General features: G+C 40.7%; 1 protein-coding gene across 3 annotated transcripts in view; it reads right to left on the bottom strand.

Moving 5' to 3' along the window:
- The window catches only part of KIF26B (kinesin family member 26B), a 604,324-nt gene that overhangs the window by 364,689 nt on the left and 213,565 nt on the right, over window positions 1-26,070 (bottom strand). For all 3 annotated transcript variants that reach the window (XM_072647639.1, XM_072647640.1, XM_072647641.1), the window contains one exon: window positions 12,519-13,055. In XM_072647639.1, the coding sequence (XP_072503740.1) occupies window positions 12,519-13,055 (537 nt within the window). The remainder of the gene's footprint in view (window positions 1-12,518; window positions 13,056-26,070) is intronic.

The following is a 26,070-nucleotide window of genomic DNA, read 5'->3' as shown; positions in this document are numbered from 1 at the left end:
ATGAAATGTGGAGAGGAGTGGTAATCCACGCAGTTAGGGGAATCCCCATGTCAATGAAATATTTTTCCAAATATCAAGAATTACCCAGGCTTGCCCTGAACTGATAAAAGACCTTTGGAAAACTGGGTATTTCATCTCCAATGAGGGGCAAAAAGTAAGAGATTCCCTTCTCAAAGATTTGCTTGGGGGCCTAGAATTTAAGCTATATCTCCAGTTAAAGTCAATTCTCAACTATGATTTTAAAAAAAAAACAAACTAGGCAATTTGCAGAAAAAACAACTTGGAAAATGTTTGGGATGAAAAATCGATCTCCAAAAAAATAAAGATTTCAACAGACTAGAACAATTGGTCACATCTAAGACAATGAAATTTCATAGGGATGAATGTCAAGTGTTACACTTGAGTTCAAAAAATAGCAACTTCACAAGTACAGACTGAGGGAAGCATGACTAGGTAACAGTTTCTATGAAAAAAGATTAGGGGGTGGGGTTAATGAACTGTGAGCTCTATATAACTCAAAAGTATGATAGGACAAAAAAAAAAGCTAATATGATCCTAGGCTACAGCTTTAAGAGAAGAATGACATCCAGAACAAAGGAGATGAGAGATCACTGTTTTCAATTATGGGTGTCATGTTTTAGGAAGGACATTGACAAGCCAGAGTGTTTCCAGAGAAGAGGGACAAAGATGGTGCGTGGTCCTGAAACCATGCCATACAAAAACCAACTGAGGGAAAGAGAATATTTGGCTTAAAGAGAAAACAACTTGGGGTGGAGGGGTCATGACTGCCATCTTCAAGCATCTGAAGAGCTATTATTTAGATGAAGAATTACCGTTGTTCTGATGGTCCCACATTTCAGAATGAGAATTTATGGGGTGAAAGCTGCAGAGAGGTAGATTTCATATAAATGTAAGGGGAAACTCCCTAACAATTAGTGTTCCTTCAAATTGGAATAGGTGACCTTGGGACGTAATGCGTATTCGATCAAAAGTTTTCAAGGAGAGACTGAGAGAGCACTTGTCAGGCATGCTATAAAGAGGACCCCTGTTCAAGTCACACTTACACAAGACAGGGATCTCTGAGGATCTTCTAACTCAGAGATTTTGTGATTCTATGATCCAAGCGGATGATAGGAAGGAAACATTCTTCTAAAGGAGAAAACTTAATTTCTAATTTCATATAAGTTCAAACTACTCTATTACAAATGAAAGGCTCGTGTTCTTTCCTGCTCCTATGGAAAACAAATTTTATCTGAGAAGGGAATTTTTAATATTTTGCCTATTCAAATGTTCTTCCTCTGGTGTTACAGTATTCCAATCTCACTAGATGGCAGCATTGCTTACACACACTAGAGTAGTTGCCCATCTTGGCCCTAAACCCTTCTGCCAGTTAGGAAACTGGAACAACCAGAGACAAGCGGGCATAGGGTAGTTGTTACTCTAGCACCAACAGATTCAAACCTCACCCCCAACCCAGCAACTTAAACATGAAAACCCTTGTTAAGTGCACATTCCTGAGTGGTTACTAGCTAGCAATGAATGCTGTTGTCCACATACTCTAAGAAAGCACAAAAGCAAAACATGCTCTTATAAAAAAAAAAAAAGAATTCAAAGTGTTTTAATTTTTCTAACTCTCACTTGAAGTTGACCAAACCCAGGGGAATTGATCTGAGATGATGATACCTAAAAGGAAGAATATTACTCTGTAAATACTTATTAAGTACCTACTGCAGGCAGAGCACTGTGCAGGGTGTAGGAGAAGAGAAAGAAATAGAAAATGAAACACCATCCCTGTCCCTACTTCCAGTCAAATGGACACCCACAGAGAGGGGGCTAAAATCTATAATATTACATAAAGAGCTACAAAACAAAGGGTCATGTGAAGTCAGAAGGGGAAGGTTCTTTAATAGTAATGATGATGATAGCTAACATTTATATAGAAACTACTTTGTGCCAGGCACTATCCTAAGTGGCTTACATATATTATCCCATTGGATCCTCACAACAACTCTGGGAGATGTTACTATTATCATTCCTACTTTACATATGAGGAAACTGAGACAAACGGAGGTTAAGTAACTTGCCCTGCACATCATAAGTATCTGAGGCCAGATCTGAATTTGGGTCTTCCTGACTCCAGGTCTAGTGCACTATTCCCTGTGCCAGCTGGCTGCTCCTTAACAACTGGGGGAGGGGATGGCAGGTAGGAGAGAACAGGAGGAAGGGTTAGGAAAGGATCACTAGATAGACTAGTTTTTGAGTTGGACTTTAGCAGATGCATTGAATAGTTAAAGATGGGAATGGAGGACCTTTCAGGCATGAGTAAAGTTACTGTGTTGCTTGAGGTGGCAGTGTGACAGCAAAAATTAGTGAAGTAGCTGAGATGAGACAGAATGAAAAAGGAAAGAGAAAAGATAAAATGATAGTGGGTTGTACAGAGCCTTAAATTCCAGTCAAAGGAATTTGACCTTTATTTTATAGTTATCTGGGAGCCAGTGAAGATTTTTGAGCAGGAAAGTGGGATGGCAAGATCAGTGACTAAGAAAGATTATTCTGTCTGCGGCATGCAAGATGGACTGGGCTGGGAAAGAAGATGTGGGAAAACCAGCAAGGAAGCTATTTTTATAACACAGGTACTAAGGGCCTCAATAGGCTGATGGCAATAGGAAGAAAAAGAAAGGCTTGGATGTAGATATGATAGGACCTGGTAACTGATTACAAGTAAAAGGTAAAAGAGAAGGAGGAGTCAAAAATAACCATGAGGTTAAAAAACAAGGAAGTCAGAGTGATGTTAGGAGGCAGAGTAAAATTAAGTGGGAAGGATAATGAGATTGGGTAGGGGGTGCATATAGTTTGGAAGTGGAGATGGGATGTGCAGGTGGAAGGAGGTGCCAAAAGGCAGCCGGAGATAGAGGTTTGGAATTCAGAAGAACCACAGGGGTGAATCAAACCCACAGAAGTGAATAAGACTGACAAGGAAGAGCACAGAGAGAAGAAAGGTCCAAAGACACACCAATCCTTGGAAAGTATCCACATTAAGATTTTGAGAGAAGGACTCAAGTGATGGAAGTCTGAGTAAGTACTCCAGGTAGAATACCCACTGCCCTGCATTGTTATCATGGTGATTGCCACAGCTTAACCCAGGGGTGGGCAACCTGTGGTGTGGAGGTCACATTTGGCCCTCTAGGTCTTCAAGTGTGGCCCTTTGACTGAATTCAAACTTCAGAGAATAAATCTCCTTAATAAAAGGATTTGCTCTGTAAAATCTGGACTCAGTCAAAAGACCGCACCCAAGGACCTAGAAGGCCACATGTGGCCTCAAGGCTGAAGGTTCCCCACCAATGGACTAACAATGTTCCTCTTCTGATTGACTCTAGCTGTCCCGCCCCCTCCCCACGACCTTTCTGGTCATGCCTAATCCCTTTCATGAGAAGCACCAGAGATCATGTTACCTAGACTGTCATTCTGTACCTTCATATAATCCACATTATACAATGTTTTGTATCATATGCTATGGTGTGATGACTGATGAAAAGCAGCTCGTACCCTCACAGTCATGTATTGATGGGGGTGTCCGAAAGTTAAAAGTTATTGTCATTTAATTCCTACCCAATGTAGTATGCAGATAAGCTAAAAGCTTTGTTGTAATCAGCAACCAAAATAAATAGTGAAAAGTACAATATATAGGATGTGTATATGCATATATGGTATCCCAAAAGTCTTAATGCAGTTTTAAGCAACTAAAGGTTTCAACTGAACTAAGACTTTTGGGACATGCTATATTTGCTAGAAAGTTTCTTACCAGAGCACCTACTAGTCTTTTGTTGTAAGGATTAAAATGACAAAAACCAAGAACTGGGGGCGGGGGGGAGCGGGGTGAATCATATGGAACTTTTATTATCTGGGAAAAGCCAGGGAGTCATTATAAAATCAGCATGTCAGACACTTTTACAGACTCTATGGACGAAAGATCTGGACCCAATTAACTTTCAGGCAAATATTGTTATTGTAAGTCTGGTTGCTAAGGAGTTTAAACTCTTATGTATTTGGAAATCCCTAATGGGAGACCAGGAGGGGGCCCCACACCTGTCAGGCAAAGCAACTGCTTTCTCTGTGTGTCCACATAAGACCACAAACAAAAGCACACCTGCACAAGTTTTTGCATGGCAAGTTTTTCAAGCAAGAAGGCAATTCCCAGGACACTTACGTGGCTTCCATTCAATGATTCATTTGATCTTTCCTGAAGTGACTGAAAGTGGTCATGAGATAAAACCTTTAACAGCCAGAAGGGACTTCAGAAGCTATCTATTCCAACATCCTCATTTTACAGATGAGGAAACTGAGGCACAGAGAGGTTTGTGACTTACCCAAGGTCATATAAGTAGTAAGGTACAGAGCCAGGATGCAAATCCAGGTGCTTTAATTCTAAATCCCTGATTCTTTTTGCTAGACTAAGCTACTTGCCTAGGGACATGCTAGACTGCTCCCTTGGCCATTATCATCTCCAAACATGGAAGTACCAGAAAAGGACCATACTATTACAAGAGTCTCCCAGTTAGAAAGCCATCTTATCACTCTTCAGCTCCTAGGTGGTAGCCTCTCAAACCCAGGTATTCTCAATGGATCAACTCATATTTCCCCATTGGGCAAATAAATATATCCCTGGTGGCCTCCTTTGTTTGGTGAACATGAAGCACTGGACCAACAGCATTGCTGAGGTGAGGCTCAGGTGAGCCCAGACTAGCCCACTCTTCTCCAGATGGAGACAGTGTTCTACCTTGACCAGGGTTCCCTAAATTAGAGTCTGCTTGAAATAACCACAGGCCCAGAGTGTCCAGAAGGTCCACATAGTGGCTTGGCATCACAACAACTCATCCAGGACTCAACCTAGACTCAAAACATCAAAGGGCCTTCCTCTAGACCAAGACCTACAGCCTTGAGGTCACATGTTCCCCCACCCCATTCTAGACTAAAACTTTTTCCTATAAGGTCATAAAGAACCTGTCTAGAAGATGGAAACTCTTTTGCTCAGTCTCTCTAAGCCTAGAATATGTTATAGCAAAAAGAAGTGGGAATCAGGAGTCCTGAGGACTTGTTCCAACTCTAACCCCTAACGTACTATGCATTTTTAGACAAATCATTTCCCCTCCAGGGCCCCCATTTTGCAGAATGTCATAGTGGGAAGGGACTTCTTTTGAAGAGAGAAAACAATTTCCTCTGGGAAAGGAATGGGGAGAAGGAAAGGTTCATAGAAGAGGTGGCGACCAGGCTGTTTACTAAGGAAAAAGAAAAATTTATATGGGCCCCAAAATCCTGGCTTGCATTGTTGAAAACTTTCTCCTTATGAAGTATGGGCAAAGAATACTGGTTATGGAATGAATGAATGAATGACTGAATGAATGAAACGGCATTAATCAAGCACGTATGTGCCAAGCATTTTGGCAAGCACCAAGGGATATAAATACAAGCAAGACAATTCATGCCCTTAAAGAGGCTTACATTCTAATAAGGGAAAATGATGTATAGAGTTAGGAAGAGGGTGGGGTGAGGGGAGAGTATTGTTCATGGTTTGGAAATAGCCAGGAAGTCCAAGAATGGCTGGGTTCTAAGCCAGAGCAAAGAACCACCTATTAGAGCCCAAGGTCCCAAGAGCAGTCTAGTTTCTGGTAGAAGGAAGATGTCTAGAGTCTAGGCAGCCTGGCTTGGAAAGAGCCAGGGAGGGCATGGTGGCCTGGGTTCTGGGCAAGGTCAGGCAAAGCCTCACTTAGTGCCCAGAGGAGTTAGAGTATCTAGACTCAACTCCCCATCCCAGAAGCTGATTATTTGTACAATCTTTGGCAAGCCACTCAGGTTCCCTAGACCCTGGTCTGCTCATCTATAAAATAAGGGGTCAGCCTAGACAGCCTCCAAGTTCTCTTCCAGGCTAAATCTATGATCCTATAATCCTAAATTACTTAATCTCTCCAGACCATGAATTCCTTATCTGTAAAATGAGTGGGTTGGACAGCGAAGGCTCTTAATCTTTTTTGTGGCCTGGACCCTTTCTCAAGTCAGATGAAACTGATGAACTTAGCAGAATCATGTTTTTAGTTATGTAAGATAAACTATGTAAGATTACAATGGGAGCCAATTAGATTGAAATGGAGTAATAAAAATATTTTTTTAAGTTCACAGACCCCAGGTTAAGAACTCCAGAGACTAAGAGGTCTCTCATGTCCTTTCCAACTCAAAATCTCTGTAATCCTATGACTTTTTCCAGCTCTAAAGTTCTATGAGCCTAGAAACCAGAAGGCTGATTCTAAATAGTTATATGACCTTGAAAAGTCACTTTAGTTCTCTAGGTTCTAATGTCCTCAAATGTCACATAAGGAGGAACGTAGTTCTTGGGAAATATTTCTCATTGAGCTTATATATTATTGTTTTCAGTAGTTTTAGCTGTTTCCAACTTTTTGTGACCCTACTGGAGTTTTCTTAGCAGAGATACTGGAGTGGAGTTTGCCATTTCCTCCTCCAGCTCATTTTACAGATAAGGAAACTGAGGTAACTAAGCATAAGTGACTTCCCCCAGGTCACATTCCTAGTATATGTCTGAGGCTGGATTTGAACTCAGATCTTCCTGACTCCAGGCCCAATGCTCTATCCACCGTGCCACCTAGGTGTCCTAAGGGGGTTACTTTTAGACAAAGGTTTCAGCTGTTGGGAAATGGTGCAAAATAACCCCATGGCTTATATTTCACATTAAGTACCACATTTATGTAACAATATTATCAACTTCTACAAAATACTCTGTCTCAAGATAGAAGCTGTATAAGTTATTTCTTTTCCTATGTTCATGGATTTGCCAAAGCTAAACCATAAGGAGTGACATTAACTAACTTAGCATCAATTTGGTTATCTATAAGCAAGAGTAAAGGAAGAGAAAAGGTTCATTTCTACCACTATCAATTTCTCCTAAGTTAGAAACTGATTCAATTGTATAACATCCTAAGAGGTTGTTTAGGGTCAAAAGAAACAGGAGTAAAATCCAGCCACCTGTTGGCAGCATTTGACCAGCAGCTGTTGCTGGTTATATGAGGAAGATGGACCCCTTTTCCACAATTATTTCTTTCCTCCATGAAGGCTATGAGGGTTGGGCTACAAGCAAGCAGATCTGAAGCTGGGGGTGGGAGGATTGCTATTCCCAAAGAATGTTGGGGTCAAAGTAATGGGCTGTCTCCATCAGGGTCTAAAAGGAAATGGTAGACAAGATGGCAGTGGTGGTTTGAATTGCCTAGTACGTGCCTCCACTCTATCCCTCAGAGGATTCTGCTGCCTCAGGGTAAATTAATTTTCCTGCCTGTGGGTAGCAATTGGTTGGCATTTGGTGGAGATAGCTGGCTCCTTCTTCATAGGAATTGATGCATTTGAGATGTCAATAAGATATTCGGGTGACAATGACCAGAATATGGACAACTAGGCGGCACAGTAGATGTAGTGTCAGGAAGCCTCATCCGTCTGAGTTCAAATCCTCCCTCTGACACTTACTAGCTGTATGACCCTGGGGCAAGTCATTTAACCCTGTTTGCCTCAATTTCTTCACCTGGACAAGAAAATGGCAAACCACTCCAGTATCTCTGCCAAGAAAACCCTAAATGGGGTCACAAAGAGTTGGACATGACCAAAAACAACAACAAGACCAATACACAGTTGTCAGGCAAGTAGGGTAAAATGATTTGTTCACATACTCCGTACTGTGAGCTAGATTCATAGCCCATACCACTCAGCTGGAAATTTCTGGCATGAAAAACTGCTGATTCCATAAAATAATGTTAGATTTCTCCTGTCACTGGAGGTCTTCAAGAAGAGACAGGATAGATAAGCTCCATGATTTGAGAAAGGTTTAGACCAGGGTGGGGAATCTGCAGCCTGAAGGCCACATGTGGCCTTCTAGGTCCTCAGGTGTAGCCTTTAGACTGAGTCCAAGTTTTATAGAACAAATCCTTTTATTAAGTCAGAAACTTGACATGAGAGTCCTCTCTTTGTGAAGGCTACAAACTCGTAAGCCCTTTCTTGAATTTTTTCTGACACTTCCAATGTACTATTCTCCTATCAGGAAAAAAAAACCGAACTCTTTCTCCCTTTTAAAGCTTCTTTCTTAAATCTGAAATCAGTGCCCTCAGTCTCTAAAACTGTTGTAAGATGTGCTACAGGAATTCATAAAGTTTTCCATGAAAAGTTGGTCTTCAAATCAGTTAATTAGTAATTAAATTGATTAATTTGTCATCAGAAATCTTATTTTTTGAACTCAGATGAGGACATTTTGGCATACAATTTCTTCCTGTGTATAGTAATCAAACATTAGAAGCAACTTCAGTATTTTCCTGAGGTTGAGGTTATCATCTTAAGGGACCATCAATAGTAGTTTTATTTTTATCAATCGATAAGGTTTATTGGGTTACCATTATGGTCACTCAGTTTCCTTATCTATAAAATGAAAGTATTAGTTGTTCCCTAAGGTCTGTTCCAATTCTCAACTTCTATAATTCTACTTCCATAACTGCTATGAGGACAAACTTCAAGAACATTTATTAACTACAACTGTTATGTGAAAACTGAGGAAAAGCAGTTGTGTGTCTGTGTGTGTGTGTGTGTATGTGAGAGAGACAGAAAGAGAGAGAGAGAGAAAGAAAGAGAGAGATGCCAGCTGTACTAACATAGTCATTAAGAGGCAGCTTCTTTCCTTGACCGCAAAATTGGGTTATCTTAATGTCTACCAAGAAATCAAACATTTGAGATGGCATTTAGGAATCCATTATTAAAAGAATCAAAGGAATACCTCTGGCATTGGGTATAGCCTCCATAAAGGACTGATTTTTTTAAAAAAGTATTATAAAGAATTACACAGGTATCAAGAGTGTGGAAGGGGGTGTTCTAATCTGCCCTGGTGAAGAGAATCCTCATCAAGGTGTTTCGAAGTGTCCAAGTATTGATATTTAAAGGCACAATGACCTCTGGGTTGTGACTGGAACTAATTTCACTTTCAACTCATCACCAGTGACCTCAGACTTGCCTCCTAGATGCTATTTCTAAACTCCCAGGGTTAAGGTAAAGGACTTATTCAACTTTGTTGAAACTACATGTTTCAGAAATATAGTTACAGGAGATGATTTAGAATCTTTACTGGGGTGGGGTGGGGGGGAACCTGTGGCCTAGAGACCACATGTGGCCCTCGAGGTCCCCAAGTGTACAAATGTACAAGATTTCTTCTGTGAAGTTTGGATTCAGTCAAAGGGCAGCACTTGAGGACCTAGAGAGCCACAAGTTCCCCATCCCTGCTGTAGCCCTTGAGAGGTTATCTAGTCTCTTCCCCTGCCTTTGGAAAAATTCTCACTATAAACCAAGGGTTCTGAACATTTTCTGTGTCATAGACTACACCTGGCAGCTGGTCAAGGCTTGAGACTACTCAGAATAATGCTTTTAAATGCATAAAGTAAGATACACAGAGTTACAAAGAAAGTCAATTATACTGAAATATAATTATCAAAAACATTTTCAAGCAAGTTCATGAACCCCAACTTAAGAACCTCTATAAATTACAAACTACCCCAGACCATTGAGAATCTATAGTATTTTAAAGACCTCAGAAAAAGTTCACGAGATCCTTTGGAAATTTAGGCCAATGTATAGCAACCCTCACTGTCAGAAAGTACTACCTAATCTTCCTTCCACATTGTTCCAATATGGCAGACCTTCACTGGCTCCTCTTCCCTTCAGAAAGGTGTACTACAGAAATGAAGGGAGAAGATCCTTCAGAGAATTTTGAGAACACACTCCCCCTCTTTGGAGGGGCAATCCTCAGGGTACCTCTGTGCAGATGCAGTGGCCTGTGGTAGTTTTCCAGAGGAAGGGTTTACTCTTTTTTTTTTTTTTAAGTGTGAGCAGGAAAATAAGGCCCTCTATCAGAGCATTCAATCATTTCTGACAAGTTGTCTAGACTGTTGAACTAAAAGTATATTTACTGCAGGGAGATGCCCACAGCAGGAGACATCAAGTCTAGCCAGTCCCATAGCCTCTGTCCCTGGGCATCAGCCTGACAAAATCATGACACAGGAGGATACCGATTCCTAGCCAGATACCAAATCTCTTTATCCCAGAGAGATTTCCTCTGGTCCCTTTGGCTCAGGAAAATGTGTGACCTTGTACGTGTTGGACTTGAAAGGAAGCAATAAAGACCTGTTAGAAAGACAATTCACAAGTCAAACCTTCTCAAGCTGGTGGTCCTTGTAAGCTGCATTGAACCCAGCGTCAAGCTGGGAAAACAAAGCTCTCGTTATATGAGCATTTCTTTCTCATCCATGGGTGAGCAACAACAACAACAAAAAGGGCTAGAAAAATGAGGAAGGGGGAAAGGGTGGTATGAATAATAAATCGAAAACAAGAAGGCCTGGGCTAGAAATTGACCTCTGTGTTTATTCTTTATAGATCATGAGCTCACCATTTTTCTCTCTCTGATCCTCAGTTTTCCCACCTATAAAATGGGGATGATGATATCTGTAATACTTGCTTCATAAGTTTGTGAGACTCCAGTGAGATAATAAATGTAACATGCTTTGTGGAATTTAAAGGGCTATAGATGGATCTCTTGCTATTTAAAAAAAAAACTTAAATAATCCTCAAACATAATTTTAGGTGACAGTTTTAAGTCTGCCATTCCTACTTAAACCTACTAACAAGTCCTGATTACTTTTTTCCGGTTTTATTTATTATTTCTGGTTTTATTTAAGTATCAAGCTGCAATGCTGCGGTTTAGTAACCAGTACAATTCTGTCAAAAAATAATAAACTACAAATGTTTACAGTTTAGCTTTGGGGATGGCACTAAAAATAGGGACATGGAAAGAAGCCAGGTCTTGGGGAGAGAGGGTGGAGAGAAGCAAACAGAAGACTCTCGATGATATTTAATATAAACACAAAGAAGGTCCAACTTGATGACTGCCCTGTTTCCCAAGTAAGGCAAAGACGAGATGGATCCTTAGAATCATGAAGTGTTACAATTGGAAGTTATTTACAAGCTCACTTAATAAATTCTGCAAATGAAGACTCAGGGAGGCAGATAGCATGTGTGATCATGGACACGTCACTTCATCTAAGCTAGACAAGATAATCATTGCCAAACTCTAATCCAATTCTAAATTTTTCAGATACGACAAAATGAAGTAAGAAAAAGTACATCATCCAGCATTTAGAAAAAATTATTTTCCATTCTTGTCTTGGAGTCAAAAGACCCTAAATAATCTATAAGAAGCAGGACATGCAGGATATTCCCAGGGGACTGAAATCTATACCTATTGAATAAATTCTATATCTTATGCATACATGTTACTATTTTAATTGCATTTCAAATACTGCTATGATTAGTAAAATACAAATTCATTTTAAGGATTACTAAATTCATAATGGGACAACGAGGTGATGCAATGGATAGAGAGCCAGGTCTGGAGTCAGGGAGACTCATTTTCTTGAGATTTGTGAGGCCATGAGGCCAAGGCTATGTGACCTTGGGCAAAAACCTGTTCTTTAAACCTGTTTGCCTCAGTTTCCTCATCTGTAAAATGAATCAGAGAAGAAATGGCAAACCACTCCAGTGTGTTTGCCAAGAAAACCCCAAATGGGATTGTGAATTGTTGGATGCAATTGAACAATAACAAAATTCATAGTAGCTTTTTGTCATCGTGAATTTCTCTGTTAATAGATTTACTACATAATACAAATCCTTTTACGTGCGCATCTCAGAAAGTTTAGGTTGAAAAGGGGTCCCTATATTTGAAGAGGTTGGCATCCATTGTCTTAGATTATGTAAATTTCCCCATTGTCACCTGGTAGCCATCATCCTCCATTAAAACTTTAGCATGGATTAATTTATCAGATTAGTATGCAAAACAAGACCAGGAGTTCCTGATCACTGGGAGCATTCAGTTCGAATGAATGACCACGTTTGAGGGTAAATTAACAAAAATCATAAGTCCATTTCACAGGGATTAGACTAGATGACCAGTTGAGAATCTTTTAGGTCTAAATCTACAGGACCCCAGGATTCTGTGACTAGCAGGATCCTGAAAAAATAAGAATCAGTAGTGGCCCTAATAAGAGTGGAAGGCTTGGTGCATGTGGCATTTCCTCAAGGAGATAAGGTCCTGGTGGGTAAAGAGGAAGCCTTGGGCAACCAGTAGTTCATAAGAATGAATCACAGATTTAGATTTAAAAGGGAACATAGAGACCATCTTGTCTATCCCCACCCGTTTTACAGAAGAGGAAACTGAGACTTAGAGACCCAAAGTAACTTGCCCATGATCACAAATAGTAAGTACTGGAGGTAGCATTTAAACACAGGTCCTCTGACTGCTGACCCACTGTACTGCCTCTGGTAACTATACACCTGATTTAGAGCAGGTGCCAAAAGGGCAAAGGGGAAGGAAAGACTAGTTGCTTACCTCACAACTCTCCCTCAAGCCAACCTGCTCTTCCCCAATAGTTACGTACCTGATAGGGGTATAGTGTGACTCCATTTGTTCTGGACAGGGACCAGGTGCCATCCAGATACTGATGGGCCTGGATGGCCACTGAGTTGAGGATATTCCCATTGCTGGGGCTGGTGGCCATCTGGAGGCTCACCTTGGCCTGGTGAGTAGGCGATCCATTCTTCTTCTCTGCCCCACTGCCAATCCCAAGGCTATTGGGCTTGCTGCCATGTTTGTTGGTGATGAAGCCTGTATAGTTAGAGGTGGCATAGGAAGCAGGCACAAAGGCCCAGTCTCGGGGCTGCTGGAGGCCACCCACATGTCGGGGTCCCACCAAAGCTGGGATGTTAGCAAGTGGTGGAGGTGAGCTGGGTGATGTATCATAGTGCTCACTGTTGGCTGCCTGCTCCAGGGTGAGCACCATCTGGATGGCCTCCTGCTTCAGCTGGTTCAGGTGAGTTGCACAGATGTCACAACGGTTGTCCCGTTCATTCCAAGCTTTCCGGATGGTGTTGGGAACCTGAAGCTTGTCATGGATGGCAGAAGAGAATGCAGGGTCCTAGAGGACAAACAAACAGAGATATTTCACTCAAGGCCGCCACCATACCAGGAGGACAGTAAGTGAGGAAGGAGGATGGAGCCACCAGGTCCACTCTACTTCAATGACCAGCTGATGAGCTAAGCTTGGGATACCACCAAAGAATTGCCACATGTAGGTGCAGCATTGATGGCTATTAACATCAGGCTATTAAACCTCACACAGCAAAAATTTTTAATAATTTTGAGAAAATAATTTAAGAACCCTATTTTTCCCACACCAGTCAAAAGTAAGTGTTCTAGGTCTTCTTCCACACCCAAGAGTGATAGCCAAATCTTCTTGAGCTACCAACCTACAGTCATTCAATCAATGAGGTAAGCATTTATTAAGTACCTTCTATGTGCCAGCCCTGAGCTAAGCACAGGTAATATGAACACAAAATGGATTTGCCTTTAAGTTGCTTATATTCTATTGGAAAAGGATATACATCTTAGTGTATATCAGAAGTATAGTATACACCAGAAGAAAAAAAACTCAAAGTCAGAATAGGGCAGTTTTGAAAGGGAGGGTATGAACAGCCATGGGGGGTGTGGGGGAGGCAGGGTAGGGAAGGTAGAAGTCAGGAAAGGCTTCATGGAGAAGGCAGAGGCTGAGCTAATCTTAAAGAAATAAGGGATTCTCATGAGGCAGAGTAGAGATGAGGTGAGTGCCTTCCAGGAAGAAAGGATGATCAATGCAAAGGCACAGAGACAGGAGATGGAGGACAGAGTCTGAGAAATGAGAAAGAGGATAGTTTGTCTAGTCATAGATGTGATGGGGAGTAATATAGGTCAGAAAGGTAAGGCTGAGATGACATGGTGAAGGGCTTTAAAGGCTAGAGCATGTAGTTTATGCTAGAGACACCAACAAGACACTGAAGTTTACTGAGTAGGGGAGCTGCACGGTCACTTATACAGGCACATACTTGTTTTTGGTGGCAGCAGGTTTTTTTTCCTCCTGGTGATCCTAATGAATAGATTCCCAATTAAGTCATCTGCATTGTCCCCCCCTTATGATTAACGATCCACGTTGGAGGGAAAGCTAAGGAGGGATATGGGGATGGAGTTTGGGACTATGGGGGGAAAAAGCATTTATTCTGCAAATAGCTATTAATAGCTCAAATTTATATCACACTTTTATGTAGAGTCCTCTATGGGCCCATGCCACCATGTGGCAGAAGTCCTGTCCCTTGGCCAGGGCCAGGGCCACACACATGCACACACAGACACACAGTTTCCATTGCTCTGGCATTTCTTGGGGCTAGTTCTCCCCTCCCCCGACTGCAATGGAAACCAGTGATGGATCACTTTCTCTTCCAAGGCAACTGTAGCCAAGTCCTTGCTGTCTGCCTCCTCACTCGCACCTCTACCACCCCATTTGCTATTGTGTTTCTCTTAGCGCCTTTTAAAATCTCCCACATACTTTCTCTATGTAAGTTCTCTTCTGATTCCCATTGATGGTATGGAGAATATCTCGATGCACCTCAGAAACCGTCCAGTTCAACTCATCACTGTATAAGAATCCTGTCTGCAATACACCCCACACATGGCAATCTAGCGTTGGCTTAAAGACCTTCAAGAGGGACTCTACCTCCTGGGAAAGCCCTTTCCACTTTTGAACAGCTTTTATTAGGGCAGCTAGGTCAGTGAGGTTCATGGAGCCCTGGGCCTGGGGTCAGGTTCCCGAGTTCAAATCTGTCCTTAGACACTTACTAGCTATATGACCTTGGGCAAATCACTTACTCCTATTTGCCTCAGTTCCCCATCTATAAAATGGAAGCCCACTGGAGAAGGAAAAGAGCAAACCACTCCAGTATCTTTGCCAAGAAAGCCCCATGGTCAAAAGTCCATGGAGTCATGTAAAGCTAGACATGACTGAACAACACGTATAGGGAATACTAACTGTATCTGCAGCAGGCAAATGACCACATTCCCCCAGTCAGGTAATTTTAGGAGACGTAGGTGAAATGAGAATGGTGGTGGCTACGGGACACAATAGGAGTGAACATGGGCAGGACCACTGCATCTTTATTGGGCCACACTGAATTCTTGTAATATAATGCAATTCCATGAATGACTATCATCCCATCAAAATGCAGGCAATCCAGACCAAACAAAGCTTGCTGATGATTTCCATACAACAGAGACTGATCCTGTTATGTGAAACTAGGAGAGAAGTATGAGGACCAGGAAAGGGCAAGAGAAGAAAAAAATGTAGAGCAATGAGGGATAAATGGTTTTTTCCATAATCCCAAACTCCATCCCTACATCCTCCCTTGCTGGGAGGAAAGGTGGAGATTGGAGTGTAAGGAGGGGAGGGGGGGAATTTACTATGAACTCGAGGATTTTGTTTTCACTGTTTAACTGCTGTGAACTGCTCATCAGCATTAAATGATTAATTGATTAATAAATCAGGAGGCAACAGCAGAGGAGAGGCTCAGGAGGTAGGAACTCAAGACTGCCATATAATATTATGGAAAACAATAGGGGGTCATGGTTGATCAAATCTCAAGCAAAGAGTCCACAGACTCCCACCATCATAAGCACCATATGAGAACTGGCCTGTAGGTCACTTGTTACTGTAAATATTTTTGTCCGGTGAAATTTCAGTCATCTTATTTTTTAACTAGATTTAGGCGAAAAATATCTATTTTTATTATCCAATAACCATTCATCAAGCATTTACTCTTAGGGAGACAGTATGATATGGGAAGGAAGACAGACCATCAAACCGGGCATCAGAGAAGCTAAGAGAAAATTCTGGCTCTGCTTCTTACTCCTCATGAAATCTCTGTCAAATCACTCGGCCTCTCTTGACTTTAGTTTCCTCATCTTGAAAGTGAGGGGGGTAGACTGATGACCTCTATGGTCCCCACCAGTTCTAAATCTACGATCCTATAAGAAGGCTTGGGACTATTAAACCTGGTTTTAAATATTAGTTTGGATATTTACTACCTGAAAGACCTTTGGCAATATTAATGGCATTATTTCTGTTGTTATTATCCCTGTTATCTGACTCTCACATTTTTTTTTTGATGAAGTTCAGATAGAAAGGATCCAAAGACAAGTTTTTATATTTATTATTACATTCTATAATCTATGGACTATTGGTTAAAAATGATTGTATCTAAGCAGTGGATAGAGTGCTGGCCAGGAGTCAGGAAGACCTGGGTTTAAATATGGCCTTAGACACTTACTAGCTGTGTCACCCTAGGCAAGTCATTTAACCCTGTTTGCCCCAGTTTCTTCATCTGTAAATGAGCTGGAGAAGGAAAGTGGCAAACCACTCTAGTATTTTTGCCAAAAAAATGCCAAATAAGGTCACAAAGACATGACTGAAATGAATGAACAACAATGTCCATCTATTTATTATAATTAACTAAGAGTATCTGGATGAGTTCATCTAGCGTAGGATTCACTTGAAGTATTTTCAGAACTACTCTGGTAGCAGACAGGACATTACCATTATTTTGATCAGGAATAACAATATGTATGTGGTACATTGAGGCAACTCAGCAAATACTTCCTAAGTATCTAGGGACAAGAACAGTAGGGCAGGTAGGTGGCACAGTAGATAGAGTACCAAGCCTTAAGTCAGAAAGACTCATCTTCTTGGGTTCAAATGGCCTTAGACACTAGCTGTGTGACCCTGGGCAAGTCACTTAACCCTGTTTGCCTCAGTTTCCTCATCTGTAAAATGGGCTAAAGAAGGAAATGGCAAATCACTCTGGTATCTTTGCCAGGATGGGTTTAGACACAACTGAAAAATGGCTAAAATGGCTAAACAAAAATAATGATAATAACAGCAGCCAGTATTTTTATAAATAGCACTTGAATATTTACAGAGCTCTTTATAAATATTATCTTTATAAATATTATCCCATTGTATCCCCTCAACAATTCTGAGAGGCAGGGCTAGTATTACTCCCATTTTATACATGAGGAACCTGAGGTAGATAGCTAATCAAGTGTTTGAGGCTGGATTTGAACTTGGGTTAAGTAGTAAGTGATAGAGACAGGATATAAAGATAGAGAAGATATGAATCCTGACCCCAAGAGAATTTTAGTCTAAAAGGAACTTTACATACAACATTTTTTCACTCCCCTTTATCTGGGACAGGGATTTGATGGTGAGTTTCAAAGGACAGTGGACATATATACTGTAAGGTTTACAAAGCACTTCACAAGTATCTCATTTTATCTGCATAACCACCCTGGGAGCTATCATCCCTATTTTATAGATGAGGAAACTGAGGCAGGCAGTGGTTAAGTGATTTGCCCAGGATCACACAGCTAGTAAGTGTCTAAGGTGGGATATAAATTCAGGTTTTCCTAACCCCAGCACTTTATCCACTGGGCACCCTAACTGCCTTACTATTATCACCATCACCATTACCATTATTCAAAGGAACAAAAGTTGTTTCTCTTTACTCTTTCCTCATTCATTTTATTTGTACCCTATCTGGGTGGGCTGTCGGTAAGCAAAGAGAACAGCTCTGTTTCCTGACCTCAAGGAGGGCAGTAGGATTTATATGTCAGGAAACTGAGCATAATTCAAGCTCTGAAATGGTAGCATCCATGTGGGCAGCATGTATAAGGTCTCTTTCGTAGTTCACCCTTCAGTTCATCTATCATTAAATTGAAAGAGGTAAAAAATTCGTATGAATGTGGTCCCTGGATAGGAGACTTAACATTTATGCTTCTGGCGATATAAGAGTCATCATTATCTGGCTTCCATTCTGCCAGAGACAGCTGGGAGGGCTCTGAGTATCCTGCTCCTCGAAGAGGGTCAGATCTAAAAGCCAACAGCTGCCAAATCAGAGATTCTGTGACACCCGACTAATGAAGAGTTTAAAGGGTGGTATTGGTAACACCTTGCAAATAGCTGCAGAAAATTATCCAACTCTCCATGCTTGAAAGGGAAGGCTCTGTTTACTGAAAGTAATTTTGATTGTTGGTTTATGAATTTAATAAAAACTCTCACTGATTACCTTCCTTGTATTAGGAATTCTCATTGCCTAGAGGATTGGATGTGGGGCCAGGACTGAGTAGCACTCAGCTCACAGAAATAGTCAGGGTTTAGATATGACCCCCACAAGGCCTCAGGAAGTTATTAAATCCCTCAGTTCAAATGTTCCTGAAGCTGGTTGATTTTTATCACAGTTTTTTTTTTCTTCTTAGATATTCCCACTATGTACTGACCCCAAGGCAGCAGACAGAAGACATTTCTACCCAGTCATTTCAGTTCACATTATGTGGTTATCTTTCGAATTGGAAGGTGTCACTGTTATCTGTGTGTGCAGCTGTACCTGAAAAAGCTGATAGCAGAGGAGGCCCCTGTCTGAGTGGAGGACAGGCGGTCTTTGGTTTGTGGCTGAAGTCACTGTGGCCAAGAATCTGTGTCTTTGCTTCCTAGGCTGCAAGACCGCACAGAGTCTCGTTGCTACATGCCAAGTTAATTTGTTACCACTTAGGGTGATGATGTTTATTATTTTGAGATAATATATGCAAAGTGTTCTGCAAATACTGAACCACTGTATGAAATGCCAGCTCTGAAGGTCATCGTGGCCCCAGGTAATTCTTTAAGACTATAAATTGCAACAACAACAACAAAAAGTTGCTAATCTGCTTTGGTAAAAGGAATACTCAAGAGTTCTCCACGCATATAAAATCACAAGTCCAGTGCTATATAAAGTAATAAATAATTACTTTAATAATAATAATAAATGATAAAGTATCATTTCTATTAATAACAGAGGCAGCTAGAGCTAGCCTGGAGTTAGAAAGACATCTTCACGAGTTCGAATCCAGCCTCAGATTCTTACTAGCTAGGTGACCTTGGGCAAGTCACTTACCCTGTTTACCTCAGTTTCCTCATCTGTAAAATGAGCTGAAGGAAATGGCAAACTAGTATCTCTGTCATGAAAACCTCAAAATGGGGTCATAAAGAGCTGGACATGACTAAAACAAATGAACAACAACAGGCTGGTGAATGGAGTGCTAGGCTTAGACGAAAGAAAATCTGGGTTCAGATCCAATCTCTGACACTGGACCTAACCTCCATGGGCTTCAAATAACCCCCTAAGACTTCTCCATTATCATAAAAGGATCAGAGAGCTTTGGTGAAAGGAGTTCTCACACCAGGAATTCCTCTATTGGCAAAATTATAAACCTTTCCGTATTCTACCAATAATATTACTTAACATTTAAATAGCACTTTGTATACACCATCTCATTTGATCCTCATAACCCCATTTCACACATGGAGAAACTGAGGACTGGAGAAGTTTCTTATCCAGGATTATAGAGTGATAGGGCTAGAACTCAAATCTAGGTCCTCTACTTCCAAATGGAGTATTTTTTTCTCTACACTAACACAGTAGAGGCAGCTAGGTAGTACAGTGAATAGAGTACCAGCCTGGGAGTCGAGGACCTAAATTCATTTTGTGACCCTGGATAAGTCTCATAACCCAAATTTCCTTCAAAATAACCCACTCCCCCCCATATACACACACAATACACCAATGCAGTTATCTTACACAGACCTTATTTACATGTATTTATATACTGAAACACATGCAACTTATTTTGATTTGCAGCTTCTTGATCAGGAAAGAATTCAACCCTTCTCCCTGAAGTCAAATAGAATAAACACCTTTTATCTGCCCCCTCCAACGAGGCCATGACTGAATGGAGAATCACCCTTCTACCAGACATGGAGTCCTAAACCAAAATGAAATGAGGAAATAATTTTCCAAAAAATAAGTCTTTCTGCTTTAGCCCAACTAGTCAGTCATTCAAGCATTTTCCTAAGTGCCTACTGTGCACCAGGCACGTGGCTAAGTGCTGGGGATACCAAAGAAAGATTAAAAGATAATCCCTACCCCTGAGTAGATCACAATCTAAGGAAGAAACCAGCATGCAAATAACTATGTACAAACAAGTTAGATGAAGCCACCAATACTATGAAAGACAATGAAAAGTTCCTAACAATGGGAATGCATTCCCCTACCACCCTCCATGGCAGTAAGGCTGTCCATCACCCCCTCTAATTTTCTTTAAAAACTCAACAACTGTGATGATTTGCAAACTGTGGAGAAAAAGGATAAAAGAATAGATAAGGAATCAGACAACTCCTTATTCACAGGGTTGAGATGATGTTTTTAAAGTATATAGATGACAGCTTTTCTTATGGATCTTAACTGATAGGCCCTCCAACAGATGATCTGCAGGACCACACTCAAATTAAACTAAGCCTAAGACAGTGAGGGCATCTAATTCCCCCAGGACCATCTTGGATTCTACATTACAAGAGAAAGACAGAGAAGGGCCATTAGAAAATTGAGGTAAACACCCCTGACCTAAATGTCTTTCCTGTAATTTTCCTAGGTCTGCCTGTTGTTTCCCCCACTAGACTGTGAGCTCCTTGGTAGGAATGTCTTTTGCCTCTTTTTGTATTTCTAGCACTTAGGACAGTTCCTAGCATATAGTAGTCATTCAATAAATGTTTGTTAATTTACTATGTTCTCCTCAGCTAAAAGACCTCACATCTATAAGTTAAGGCTCACCAATTATATTCTTGTTACCCCAAATTCCCATAAACTATTAGAAATAGTTTCTCTTGCCTCAGGGCTCAAAGATTTCCAAGTTTGTCCTGAGTCTTCCCAAAACAGTCCAGGAGAATATATCTGCCTGGGATTTCACTCAGGCTTCCGTGTCATGCCCCATAGCCTAATCCTAGAATGAATACAGGTTTAGAGTCAGTAGGGACCTTAAAGGTCATGGAACCCAACCCTCTCATTTTATAGGTGAGAACACTGTCCAGTGTTCTCATTTTGTGACCCTGGATAAGTCTCATAACCCAAATTTCCTTCAAAATAACCCACTCCCCCCCACACACACACTCAATACACCAATGCAGTTATCTTACACAGACTATGTACACTAACCTCCATGGGCTTCAAATAACCCCCTAAGACTTCTCCATTGTCATAAAAGGATCAGAGAGCTTTGGTGAAAGGAGTTCTCACACCAGGAATTCCCATATTGGCAAAATTATAAGGACCTGGGGCAGGATTCAAACTCAGGTCTTCCTGAATCCAAGTCCTGTGCACCATCCACTACATTATCTGGCCACCTCAGAAACAAATTAGTGAAAAGAGAGCTAAGGGAAGCCCACTGAAATACATCTGTGGAATTGAAGTGATGTGACTAGCTCAGAAAGGACGTACCCACATCAGCTCAGTTGGGTGGTTATAATTATCTTCTATCAGGTAGACTGCCAATTCCTTTTGTGTGTGTCTAGGACAGTGATGAGGGAAGCAAGAAATCAGGCGCCATTTTATGGGCCCACAAGGTCACTCCCTCATATTCCTCATTACTTTCATCTTTCATCTCATTCTCTTCCAAGGGGTGAGCTGTCCAGTAATAAATGCAAATGCCACTTTGGAGGAACAGGTGATTCTTCTTCAAATTACTTGAGCACAAAAATGGCCTCAGCATGTGCTTCTTTAAGGCCAAATGGGTCTGTCACAATGCCAATAACTGGAGTGAATGTTCAGGGTCTGCTGTACGAATTCCTGTTCATGTTTGCTTCCTGTTTATTATTCTAAGAGCCTCTAGTGACAGATTCAGCAAGATTTGTGCTGCCCTTCCAAGGCATTTTCTTCTCACCCTGTTCCTAGACTATCCTCCTACATAAATGTTGTCCCATGAGACTTTGAATGGTGGACCACATGCAGACAATGATCTACTTGTTTCCTACAGCTGGTTTCTTCCCATCAGATCAATGGGCCTCCCCCTCAGCAACACTTACATTTTTTTCATGTCTCAGTTTTCATTTTCTTCTAGAATAGCCTTTTTTTTTTAATCTTCATATTCCTGACATCTATTACCTGGCTATTCTATCCCCGTTAGGCATGAAGCCAATATTAATGTATTGCTTCTTTTCACATGGACAAATAAGAAAGCCCCAGTGGAGTCAGGACCCATCTTCATATAATCCAAAAATATCGGTGAATAGATGCAACCTTTTCAACCAGATGTTTCATCCCCTCATGTTCATTCCTCAACCTACCATTGTTTTTCATTCTTTTCCACATGTGCCGGAGCAGAAAAGACTTTTTTTTTTTTTTGCTAGAGGGGGTAATCAAGATAAATTCAAGGACAACCATTATAGGCATTTATGAAATGCTTACTATGTGCATGGTATGGACAGCTAGGGAGCACAGTGGATAGGGCACCAAGCTTAGAGTCAGGAAGAGTCATCTTTCTTGAGTTCAAATCTAGTCTCAGATATTTACTACCTACCCTGGACAAGTCACTTAACCCTGTTTGCCTCCGTTTCTTGATCTGTAAAATGAGCTGGAGAAGGAAATGGTCAACCACTCCAGTATATTTGCCAATGAAACCCCAAATGGGGTCATGAAAAGTTAGACATGACTGAACAATGACTGAACAGTGGCATGTTAGAGATTGAAAATACAAGAAGGGAGGGAGGGAGAAAGGAAGATAGGGATGTGGGCAAAGGGGGGAAGATTTTTGTTCACCAAAAGTAAACATTTCAAGGTGTGTGGGAATTCCTTTTGGAGGCGGCACCCAGGTTGAGTCTTGAAATGACGGGATTTGATATTCCACAGCCCCTTCCCAACTTAAAGTTAACTATAAATGTAAAACAGCAAAACACTGAACTTGAAGTGAGAAGACCTAAGTTTGAGTCCATCACTTACTAGCCATGTGACCACGGATAAGTCACTTAATTTTGCTGAGTCTAACTTTATTCATTAATAAAAATGTGAATCATAATACTTGCACTATCTACCCTCACATGATTGTGAGAACTTCAAACACAATACTATATATAAAGTGCTTTGTCAAATGAGCTGTTATTATTATTAACAGTACTTAATTAACCTATACCAAATCAGCATCATCTATACCTTACAGATAATCAAATAAACAAAACCAGAACTTATTCCCAGTCTTCCAGAAACAGATGTGTTTTCACCAACAAAGCAAATGATCATGTCACAGAGATGCTGGTTAAACACAAGCAATCATTTGCTGAAGTGATGACCTCAATGGTACATAGACTTACAAGATTATGGACCCAGAGCCAGAAAGGATCTCTGAATCCATCTGGTCTCATTTTCTCATTCAACAAATGAAGAAATTGAAGCCCACAGAGGTTCAATGATTTGCCCAACACCACACTGGTATTAAGTGTGAAAGATGGCATTTAAACGCAGGAAAAATAATTGCTGTCATCTTGCGAAGTGTGTATCATTGAAGGCTTCAACACACACACGTACATACATACATTTTATGGAAAATATCTATAACTTTGTACCACTTGTTATGATTTTAAAATGGGATGGATACAAATTCAATTCCATTCAATAAACATTTATTAAATAAAATACATGTAGAGCTCTCTTATGCAGAACATGGAGAAAGATAGATGAAAAAGGAAATCCAAAGCTAGAACAAGGGTAGAAAGATAAGGCTTTTTCTGAGGACACATTTTATGAAATTCTACCAGACCTACCCCAGGGAAAATCTGCAGAGATAACAGATACAACAATAGTAATGATAATAATGATAAATAATAGCCCACATGTAACAACGCTTGACAGTACAGCAAAATGCTTTTGATATTTTATCTTATTTGATCTCTAAGACCACTTTGTGAGAAAAATAGTTGAAATAATCAATGCTATTTAGATGATAATTATTATGATAATTATACCTTACATTTAAAATGTGTAAAGTACTTTCCACAAATAATTTCAGTTGATCCCTACAACAACTTTTTATTGTGTCCATTTTATGGATAAGGAAACTGAGCCTCAGAGAGTCTAAGAGACTTGCCCAGGGTCCTATAACCAGTGTCTGAGGTGGGTTTCAACTCCAGGACTTCGTAGCCTCAAGTTCACTGGATTTTCTATTTCACAGATGACTTCTAAATCTATATGTTGTTGTTGTTGAGGCATTTTCAATTGTATCTGACTCTTCATGATTTCATTTAGGGTTTTCTTGGCAAAGGTTTGCCATTTCCTCCTCCAGTTCCTTTTATAGATGAGGAAATTGAGGCAAATAGGGTTAAGTGACTTGAACAAGGTCACACAGCTAGTAGGTGTCGGAGGCTGGATTTGAACTCAGATCTTCCTGACTCCAGGAGATAGAGACCTTACAAGACACGACACATGAACATTCAGTCTGAAGGATACAGCTATTTATGCGTTAGAGGCCACTGCATATGAGTTGGAAGGAGGGAGCTGGATTGATATGGCAGCTTGTAGAAACCTGTGAAAAATGGTTCAGGTGATTTGACTTTTTCCATCTTCAGAAAGCATAATTCTAATTCACACTTCAATCTCCTGGGAGCTGCTCACGAACTACTCCAAAGACTGTGAAAGGTGTTGTAAATCATAACTATATAAAACCTTTAAAAAAATGTCCTGCAATATATCCTGGCTCCCAGGCTACACAGTAAGCTTTTTAAGGACAAGGATATTACACCCCTTTGCCTATAGCACCATAGCACCGTACTCGACTCTCAGTTAAGGCTGTAAGTAGGACAAAACAATAGAGTCTTATCTGAGGTGCCAACATTTAGGGAGCACTGACAACACCTGAAGTCTTTTAACACCACACAAATAATTGAGCTTAGTGCCTAGCGAGCAAGAAGAATCTGTTAAAAATAATCTGCCATGTGGCAATGTTTCCTACCAGTCTCAGTGTTTGAGGGTGTATTTTGTACAGCTTACCCCAGGTGTAAAAATTGCTAGGTATACATCTGCCTGGCACTAAGTACAATTCCCTATTCATGTTAGCCGCTCAATAAACCTTTGTGGATACTAAAAATGACAAGGAGAGTGCCAAAAAAGAAAAAGAAAAGAAAAACTCAAGACTTAGAGAAGAAAGTAAGGAACATACAGGATCAGGTGATAGGCTCACAGAAATGTTAGAAGTCAAAGGATGTGACAAGTCATCTCATTTAACAAATGAGGATGAAACGGAGAAATGATTCGCCCACACTCTCACATGTTAAAGATGACAGCATTTGAACACAGGTCCACTTCAAATCCAGCAATCTTTACTGTTTTGTCCAGAAACTCTTGGGGTATTCCCCTCCTCTGTTGATATGTCTGTAACAGTAAACTGAGCCATCTTTTGTCTCAAACTCTTACCTAGCCATTGGTCATTGAATTGGAAGGGTGTCAGACAAACTGAGAACTGGGAAACACCTTGATTTAGAAAGGCCAAGGTCACCCTCTACATCCTGGGCCATAGCCAGTCATCTTAATTTTGTCTTGTTACTGGACTTCAATGACTCTACACAGCTCTGCCCCACTCATATCCAATTCAAAGGCAACTCAAGACATCACTTTCTTGATGTCGCTGGACCTCTCTGAAAACAAAGGATAAAAAAAACCACAATTCCTATAGAGCTCTGAGGGCAGCTAGGTGGCACAGTAGATAGAGCCCTGGGGCTTGGGGTCTGGAAGACCTGAGTTCAAATCTTGTCTCAGACACGTACCATGTGACCCTGGGCAAGCCATTTAACTCTATTTGCCTCAGTTTCCTCATCTGTCAGATGAGCTAGAGAAAGAACTGGCAAACCGCTCCACTATCTTTGCCAAGAAAAGCCCAAAAAGGGTCATGAAGAATTTGACACAACTGAGAAACAACTGAACCCCATGTGTGGCCAGTGCAAACACTACTTAATATATGCAAACTAGGAAAACTTGGCTTTCAGAGGGAATATGTTTGTATGTGCATATGTATATATATATATATATATATATATATATATATATATATACACAAACACACACTTTTACATACATATACATATATACGCACATATATACATGTGCATGTGTATATATACATGTATGTGTGTATCTATACATACACATACATGTGTACTAGAAACATTTGTAAGTCTAATCACTATTAATACTTTCGCCACCACTTTAAGTTTAGACAATCCA

The sequence above is a fragment of the Notamacropus eugenii genome, chromosome 2, assembly GCF_028372415.1.
Source record: "Notamacropus eugenii isolate mMacEug1 chromosome 2, mMacEug1.pri_v2, whole genome shotgun sequence".
Classification (NCBI taxonomy): Eukaryota; Metazoa; Chordata; class Mammalia; order Diprotodontia; family Macropodidae; genus Notamacropus; species Notamacropus eugenii.
The sequence above is the reverse complement of the archived record's forward strand: the minus strand, read 5'-3'. Positions and strand labels throughout refer to the sequence as shown.